An 8,745-nucleotide genomic window follows, 5' to 3' on the forward strand; every position below is an offset into this window, starting at 1 on the left:
CCTCCCTCTCCGCCTCCGCCCCGCGCCCTCTCCCGCTCCGCCTCCGCCCCGCGCCCCTCCCGCTCCGCCCCGCGTCCCCTCCCGCTCCGCCTCCGCCCCGCGTCCCTCCCTCTCCCTCTCCGCCCCGCGCCCCCTCCCGCTCCGCCTCCACCCCGCGTCCCTCCCTCTCCCTCTCCGCACTGTGTCCCCTCCCTCTCCGCCTCCGCCCCTCCCTCTCCCCCTCCGCCCCGCCCCCCCACCCCCTCCCTCTCCCCTCCGCCCCCCCACCCCCTCCCTCTCCCCTCCGCCCCGCCCCACGCCGCCGCTGCCGCTGGCCGCTTGTTCTCTCCGCCCCCCTCAGTCTCTCCCTCTCCCTCTCTCTCTGTCCCTGCCTTTCTCTGTGTGTGCTCTTCAGATCTTTTTAGGCGGCTGAAATTTCTGGTTTGCTTTTTAAATGGGATTTAAAGAGTCCGCTGTGGAATCGGCAAGGCGCCAAATTAATCCAACTGCACCGGTCAAGCCAAATGGGCAGCTCCCTGACTGCCCTTGGAGTCGGCGGGTCCGAGGCCCTTATTATCACAATCAAGAGAGGGGTGGATGGCTTATGCCGCCAGCACCATCTTGGGTCCCTCCGGGGCAGCAGCGACAGTAGGGAGTCCGATTTTTGCGCGCTGTCATCATTGGCCAATTGTCTTGTCCTGTCCTCCGTCCTTTATGTCCACGTGTGGTGTGAGTGAGTGACAGTGTCACGGTTGCATGGCCGAAAGGCCACGGAGCTTGAGAAACCCTCCCCTGTAAAACAAGTCTGTGTCTCTGCGTGTCGTCGCCGGCACAGGTGTTCAATAAATGTAGACTGTGTATAAAAATTGTCTTTGAGACACACTACTCAGGTCCCCTTGAACTGAATGACTGAGTCAGCTTCTTACATTGCCTTTGGCCTGTTCGGGTTGACTCTATTGCTGGGTATCGGGCTTTACTCAGTGGCCCCACAGGATTGGGGGCCAGGGAGAAGGCTGTCATTAGTGGTTGTAGACTGAACTGTAATAGGTTTCCTTTTCTGGTTGCGATGTTGCTCCCCATTCTGACCGTTGCCTGGATCTTGTGATATTTAGGCTTTTCATCATGGACCAATCTCAGCCCTGTGTTACTTGCTCTCCTCTTAAATGCTTCTTGAGAAATTTCCAAGACTTTCAGTGTTGGGCCAGGCCCTACGGCTTTTCATTTAACACCTTTGACTTACAAAAATTTTGTGAACGCGAGTGGCCCACATTTGGTGTTGGACGGCCCCCCGGAGGGCAGTGTCCAAGTTACCCTTGCCAACAGGGTCCAGGCCATAATGTTTGGAAATCCAGGATGTCCAGATCAAATCCCTTATGTACAGATCTGGAATGACATCTTAATAGACAACCCTAAGTGGTTACAGTCTTGTCTTAAACCCCACAAAAACAAGGCTGCAAACAAAACATCAGTTCTCTTGACTGGGCCCCCTTTAAAGGGAAAGCCCGGGCCTACAAATAAAAGAGAAAAACCGAGCCCCATCTAGTTGACCAGCCAGAGGATCCCCTACTACTGGGGCCCCCACCATATCCGGCTGCCCCTCCCCCGATCCAGCTCCTAGAAGAGTCCCTGAGCCCTGCAGCCCTCCACACACCCGGAGTGGCTCACACTATAACCCTTCCCCAGATCCCCCCTCGCCGGGGTCCGACTCCTCAGAGGCGCCAATCCTTCCTCTGAGACAGGTCCCTTCCCCACTGGGAACTGACTGCCCTCCGTTCATGGTTTATGTCCCCTTCTCAACTAGTGACTTGCATAACTGGAAACACCAAAACTCCTCTTTCTCTGAGAAGCCTCAGGGACTAATTTCTCTCCTGGAGACTGTCTCTTATACTCACCAGCCAACTTGGGAGGACTGCCAGCAGCTCCTCCAAACCCTCTTCACTTCTGAAGAGCATGAGCAGATGAGGAGGGAGGCGGTCAAAACCATCTCTGGCCCGGATGGGCAACCCACGACTGACCCAGTCCAGGTAGAGATTGTTTTCCCCTCTGCGCGACCAGACTGGGACCCAAATGAGGAACGAGGTAAGGAGGAACAATTGGTATCGCCAGACTCTGCTAGGAGGCATAAGGGCAGCAGCTAAAAAGCCGACTAATCTGTCCAAGGTAAGCGAAACCATACAGGGACATAACGAGTCCTGGGCGGTGTTCCTAGAACGCCTTTTTGAAGCTTACCGCCTGTATACTCCTATAGACCCAGAGGCACCCGAAAATAGACGTGCCATTAATATTGCTTTGCCACTCAGTCGGCCCCAGATATTAGGAGAAAACTGCAGAGATTAGAAGGATTTGAGGGAAAAATGCCGTCTGAGTTAGTAGAAATTGCCCAGAAGATTTATAACAACAGAGAGGACCCTGGGGCTGCACAGTCTAAAAGAATGGCCAAAATTCTAGTATCTGCCATGATGGAACAAGAAAAACATGAGGATAAAAAGGGGAAGGGGGCCAAGGGACAGGACTGCAGTGACAGAAAAAGAGAGGGCCTAGACCGTGACCAGTGTGCCTATTGCAAGGAACGTGGCCACTGGAAAATTAAATGTCCTTACCGAAGAAAAAGGGGGGCTAAGCCTGTGCTGGTCCTCATGGAGGACACAGACTGACGGGGCCGGGGCTCCATCCCAATAAGCCCCCAGGAGCCCAAGGTAACTCTCAATGTCGGGGGCAAGCCTATAGGGTTTCTAATAGGCACTGGAGCCACACACTCCGTTCTCCAACAGGCCGAGGGACCCATCTCTGAAAAGAAAACCCTTATCCAAGGGGCCACAGAGAAAACCAAGGCCTATCCCTGGACTAGAACCAGAATAACCAACCTTGGGGCGGGAACCATCACCCACTCGTTCCTGGTAACGCCAGAATGCCCGTACCCTCGCCTGGGAAGAGACCTGCTCCAAAAATTGCAGGCGACCATATCCTTTCAGGGGGACGTGGCCGAACTCTCATTCAACTCAGGCCCATCCACTAGTCCTTCTTACTTGCCCCTTGTCAGAGGAGTATTTGCTGGCTACGGAGGCCCCATCCCTAGGGGCCTCAGGTCCCTACCTATGAGAATTACGGAACAGGATTCCTAATGTTTGGGCAGAAACAAACCCACCTGGGCTGGCCTCCCACCGGCCCCCCATCATTGTCCAGTTAACCAGTACAGCCACCCCGATCCGGGTCAGACAATACCCTATAAGCCTAAAGGCAAGAAAGGGACTTGCAGTCCACATCAAAAGACTCCGGGAGGCAGGCATTTTAGTTCCTTGTCAGTCGGCCTGGAATACGCCTCTGCTCCCGGTCCAAAAGCCGGGGACCGACGACTACCGACCAGTGCAAGACCTCCGGGAAGTCAACAGAGAATTGAGACCATTCACCCCACTGTGCCTAGCCCGTATACACTTCTGAGTTTGCTGCCTCCGAGTCATCAGATCTACATGGTGCTGGACCTGAAGGACGCCTTCTTCTCACTTCGTCTATTCGCAGTAAGTCAACCCATCTTTGCTTTTGAATGGACTGACTGGGAGGGAGGGTATTCTGGACAGTTAACCTGGACAAGGTTGCCACAAAGGTTTAAGAACTCACCAACTCTGTTTGATGAGGCTTTAAGCCAGGACTTAGCCCACTTTAGGCAAGAGCATCCAGAGATAACTCTCTTACAATATGCAGATGATCTCGTCCTAGCCGCAAAGGATCAGGCAACACGTAAAGCGGCTACTGAGGACTTACTAACAGAACTAGCGCAGTTAGGATACAGAGTATCAGCTAAAAGGGCCCAGCTCTGTGCCCCGGCAGCAACATACCTAGGGTACAAATTAAAAGAGGGCAAACGCACCTTGTCCACTGGCAGGATTGAGGCTATCCTAAAGATACCACAGCCTAAAACTGAGAAACAGGTGCAAGAGTTTCTAAGGGCAGTGGGGTACTGAAGACTTTGGATTCCTAAGTTTTCTGAGATAGCAAAACCCCCATACGCCTGTGCCGGTGGAAAGGAGGAATCTCTAGTCTGGACTGGAATTGAAACCCAGGCTTCTGAGACTGTCAAACAAGCGCTCACAAATGCTCCTGCATTGGCTTTGCCTGATCTAACTAAGCCTTTCCAATTATATGTTGCTGAGAGCCGGGGCATAGCAAAAGGGGTATTAACCCAGACGCTGGGACCCTGGAAAAGACCGGTGGCTTACTTGTCTAAAAGGCTGGATCCTGCAGCATCCGGCTGGACAAACTGTCTGCGAGTCATCGCTGTGACTGCCGTGCTAGTCAAGGAGGCCTCCAAACTAACCTTGCGGCAGGACCTGCAAATTGTAGCCCCTGATTCGGTGGAGGCCTTGCTAAAGAGTTCCCCCCGAGAGCTGGCTCTCAAACTCCCGCATAACCCAATATCAGGTGCTGTTGCTAGACCCCCCCAGAATCCGGTTCCTAAAAACAGCCTCCCTCAAGCTTGCCACCCTACTCCCAGATGATGAGCCGTCGGAGCCACTCCATGACTGTCTTGAAGTGCTCGAGTCTCTTGCCAACCTAAGGACAGATCTTATGGATCAACCGTGGCCAGATCCTGACGAGAAGCTATCCACAGATGGGAGCAGCTATATGTCTGAGGGAGTCAGGTACGCAGGGGCGGCTGTAGTAACTGCCGACCGGGTCATTTGGACACAAGCCCTTAGGCACGGGACATCGGCCCAAAAGGCAGAGCTCATAGCCTTGACCCAGGCCCTAAGATGGGGAAGAGACAAAACCGTCAACATCTACACAGACAGTAGATATGCCTTTGCAACGGCACACACACATGGGGCACTCTACCAGGAACGGGGGCTTCTAACCTCAGGGGGAAAGGAAATAAAGAATAAGCCAGAGATACTGGCCTTGCTAGAGGCCATTTGGTTACCTAAAAAGGTAGCCATCATCCACTACAAAGGGCATCAAAGTACTGATTCCCCAGTGACGAGAGGTAATGCTTTTGCTGACGCGACCGCAAAGGAAGTTGCACAAAAACCAGTGGGGCCTCTCCAGATTCTTCCTGTTCTCCCTGAATGACTCTTGCCAAGCTCCCCCCAATATACTGAGAATGAAATTAAACTGGGAGACGCCCTGAAAACCAAAAATGACTCAAAGGGGTAGAGGATTCTCCCAAACAACAAGGTCTTAGTCCCTAGACATCTAGGACGAGACCTAATCAGACAAATACATCACAGCACACACCTTGGCGGCACCAGGTTGACTGAACTTCTCCACAGGGACTACTACCTTCCTCGGCTACATCAGATGGCCCAGCAGGTAACAACGAGATGCCACATCTGTGCACAAGTCAACTCAGGTAAAGGAACTAATCCTCCCCCCCGGAATTAGGTTCAGGGGACAAGCCCCAGGGATGTGGGGCTTTACAGAACAATGGGATGTGGACTTTACAGAAGTAAACCCAGGCAAATACGGATGTCGCTACTTGCTTGTATTCATTGATACCTTTTCCGGATGGGCAGAAGCCTTCCCTACAAAGTCAGAGACAGCACAGATAGTTGCAAAAAATGAATCACTAAAATTGTTCCCCGATGTGCCTCCCACTTGCACTGGGGTCCGACAATGGCCCGGCGTTCATCGCCCAAATGACTCAATTATTAGCCAAGACACTGAAAATTAATTGGAAATGACACTGTGCTTATACACCTCAGAGTTCAGGACAGGTAGAAAGGATGAATAGGACTTTAAAAGAAACATTAAGCAAGTTAAAGCTGGAGACTGGCGAAGACTGCGTAAGCCTCCTTCCCTTTGCCCTGCTGAGAACCAGGTGCCCTCCTTATGTTAAAGGCATAACCCCATATGAGAGCATGTTTGGTCGACCACCCCCACTCGTCCCTAAACTGGGGGAAGAAAAACTGGCTGAATTAAATAACCATTCCCTCCTTACGTCGTTGCAGGCCCTACAGTCTGTCACCCAGCAGACCTGCGATCTTATAAAGGCCGCTCATCCCGGACCAACTAACCTTCCCTCTGAAAAAGCTTCATTTCAGGTGCAGCCTGGAGACCTCGTCTGGGTAAAGGAACTTCAACCTGCTAGCCTGGAAGCCAAGTGGACTGGACCGCTGCCTGGGATCCTTGCCACTCCTACTGCGGTGAAAGTCGCGGGAAAGCGCCACTGGATTCACCACACCCACGTCAGAAAGGCTTCCCCGGACCAGCTTCCAGAGAGATGGACCGTCCAGGCTACCGAGGACCCACTAAAGATAAGAATTCCCAAAGACTCCTCTGGTTCCTCCTAATTGCTTGTGTCAATCTCACCACAGGCACCCTCCCCCCCACCGACCTATACACTACATCTGGGTACTAACTAAAACGGTAGACGGAACTGTTATAGCCCAAAACTCCACCCTACCCCAGCCGGTCCTCCACTTTGACCTCTGCCAGTTGTTCAGGGATGAGAACAAACAATGGCATTGGGGAGGATACGGGGGACCGGGCTGTGGGTCTGACAGACTAAAACTAGGGTTACAAGCTTTTCAGCACTATGCCTGTCCCACAATTGGGCCACAGCAATGTCAGAAAGAGGGCGAGTATCATTGTGCCAAGTGGGGTTGTGAAACTATAACATCTTGGGTTAACAAAGACCCCCATATTTCTCTAACTCGGGGCACACGCAGTTGCACCACTAATATATTAGGATCCCGCAACCCCATAACAATCAAAATGTATCAGTGGCACACTCAAGAATGGGCTTCTGGGAAGACATGGGGTTTCAGACTATATGCCACTTACTGTCTGAACTCAGACCCAGGAGTCCTGTTCACCATACAGAGATTCACTCCTGCAAGGCCCAACAACCCTATAGGACCTAACCGAGATCTATATCTTAGTTTGTCACCTGTACAACCCCCCAAGCCCATTGGCCAACCTACCCCCTCACTGGATACCTCTTTAGCCCACACTTCTCACACCCTTACACCCGTTCCATGCAGGCAGCCCCTACTTAACTTGTTAAGCTCAGTCTGTAGGTTCCTAAATCAAACTAGTCCTAACATAACCGAGGACTGTTGGCTCTGCTTAAACCCTGAGCCCCCTTATTACATAGGGATCAGGGCCACCTGCTCCACTGGCCCCACAGAGACAGATATTAAAAACTCAACAACAAAAGAAGCCCCAAAATGACATTATTGCAAATGGGGTCAGAAGCCTAAGCTCACTCTAAAAGATCTCCAAAAACAGGGGACTTGCATTTGTTCCCCTGAGTTTATCTTAGCCAGGTCCCCTACCGTGACTCCTGTAGCTCTGTTATAAAGATAAATTCCACTGATCTGGAAGGCAAGATGCTGTTAATCACCCCTGAAGGTGCCTGGTTTGCCTGCACAACGGGAATCCCCCCTTGTGTGCGGCCATCCATAATATACCAAAAAAACAAGCTCTGTGTCCTTGTACATATTGTTCCCCAAGTATACTATTATTCTGGTGAGGGGGAAAGAGAGCATTTACAAGCTCCAGCCCCCTCTCGTGTCAAACGAGCTATACCTGTGTTAGTCCCTGCGCCTATAGGTTTAGGAATTGCGGGTTCTACAGCTGTAGGAACCTCTACACTTATAAGCAGCAATCAAAATTTTAAAGCTTTAAGTCAGCAAATAGACCTTGATCTCAGTGACTTAAAAAGTTCTGTCAGTCGCTTAAAACAATCAATACACTCCCTTGCAGAAGTAGTCCTCCAAAAGCATCGGGGCCTAGACCTCTCATTTCTAAAACAAGGGGGTCTTTGTGTGGCCTTCAGCAAAACTTGCTGCTTCTATGCAAACCACTCCGGTATTATAAAAAATAGCCTTTCCCAGGTACAAAACATACTAAGAAAAAGAAAGCCAGAAAACACACAATAACTGGTATAAAAACTTATTTTCCTGGTCCCCGTGGATGACAACACTTTTGTCAGCTATAGCGGGACCAGTTATTTCCATTCTGCTGGCACTGCTTTTGGCCCCTGCATTATAAACAGCCTGACTTCCTATGTTAAACAAAGAATTCAGGCTGTCAAGCTTATGGTTCTCCAGACTCACTATCCACATATCTATAATGCTAATAACAAAGAATCAATGATTTGATTCTCCCTAAAAACCAGTGGGGAATGTCAGAGTGTGGGTTTCATGCCAAAAAAAATCATTAACCTGCTATCTCGCTTCTGTAAAACCGCTTGCTAAAGACAGTGCCCCAAGCGTGGGAATGCAACACCCATGTTCTGCATGACCAGGCCCTAAAACTGCCCAGATCCTGTTGCACCAGGACATGAGAGTGATGTAATGCTGCTTTTTGCCCCTGTAATTATGCTTGCTCTGCCCCAGTGATTTTTCACCCTCGATAAAAGCTTTCCATTTCAAAGGCTCAGGGCTGCTCTCTGCAGCACAGGAGTAGTTGCTGGCCAGCTAATAAAGACTCCTAATTTGGCTCAATTCGGTCTTTAGGTGGTCATTTCTCGCGTCTCATAACATTAAAGACGTACAACTCAGCAATGCTATTGCTAGAGCAGTAGAGCTTTCAGACATTTTTGTCTCAATCACAAAAATAAATACATTTGCAACCCAGCACAAACATGTCCATGGAAAAGTGAAACTCTGTAAAATAACTTAAGGAAGTTTATTCTGAGCCAAGTTTGAGGATCAAGGCCCGGAGCCACACCCAAGAAGTCTTGAGCAAGTAGACTCACTGTGGTGGGGTTACAGTTTGGTTTTATACATTTCAGGGACACAGATATTACACAGAAAGTCATAAATC

General features: G+C 50.7%; 1 protein-coding gene across 5 annotated transcripts; it reads left to right on the plus strand.

Annotated features, from left to right (window-relative positions):
- The first annotated feature begins 280 nt into the window (after window positions 1-280).
- LOC123628523 lies at window positions 281-8,052 on the plus strand. Of its 5 annotated transcripts, none has more exons than XM_045538280.1 (5): window positions 281-2,139; window positions 2,751-3,494; window positions 4,396-4,616; window positions 5,202-5,323; window positions 6,004-8,052. In XM_045538280.1, exons 2-5 carry the CDS (start codon window positions 3,447-3,449, stop codon window positions 6,261-6,263), a joined length of 651 nt encoding a protein of 216 aa, XP_045394236.1. In that variant the 5' UTR covers window positions 281-2,139; window positions 2,751-3,446; the 3' UTR covers window positions 6,264-8,052. The 5 variants fall into 5 exon arrangements, 4 of the variants coding, with proteins under 4 accessions (XP_045394236.1, XP_045394237.1, XP_045394235.1 ...); XM_045538281.1 differs by having other exon boundaries at window positions 281-2,058; XR_006731680.1 differs by lacking the exon at window positions 281-2,139 and having other exon boundaries at window positions 2,169-3,494; window positions 4,469-4,616; window positions 5,244-5,323.
- Window positions 8,053-8,745: the final 693 nt, after the last annotated feature.

Source organism: Lemur catta, chromosome X (genome assembly GCF_020740605.2).
Source record: "Lemur catta isolate mLemCat1 chromosome X, mLemCat1.pri, whole genome shotgun sequence".
In the NCBI taxonomy this organism is placed as follows: Eukaryota; Metazoa; Chordata; class Mammalia; order Primates; family Lemuridae; genus Lemur; species Lemur catta.

Bases quoted from the DNA above. Each gene is read 5' to 3' on its own strand.
- LOC123628523 (XM_045538280.1), top strand. From the start codon at position 3,447: ATGGTGCTGGACCTGAAGGACGCCTTCTTCTCACTTCGTCTATTCGCA. The intron at 4,617-5,201 runs GTACGCAGGGGC...AATACATCACAG, and splicing joins TATATGTCTGAGGGAGTCAG to CACACACCTTGGCGGCACCA. The intron at 5,324-6,003 runs GTAAAGGAACTA...CCTCTGAAAAAG, and splicing joins CTGTGCACAAGTCAACTCAG to CTTCATTTCAGGTGCAGCCT.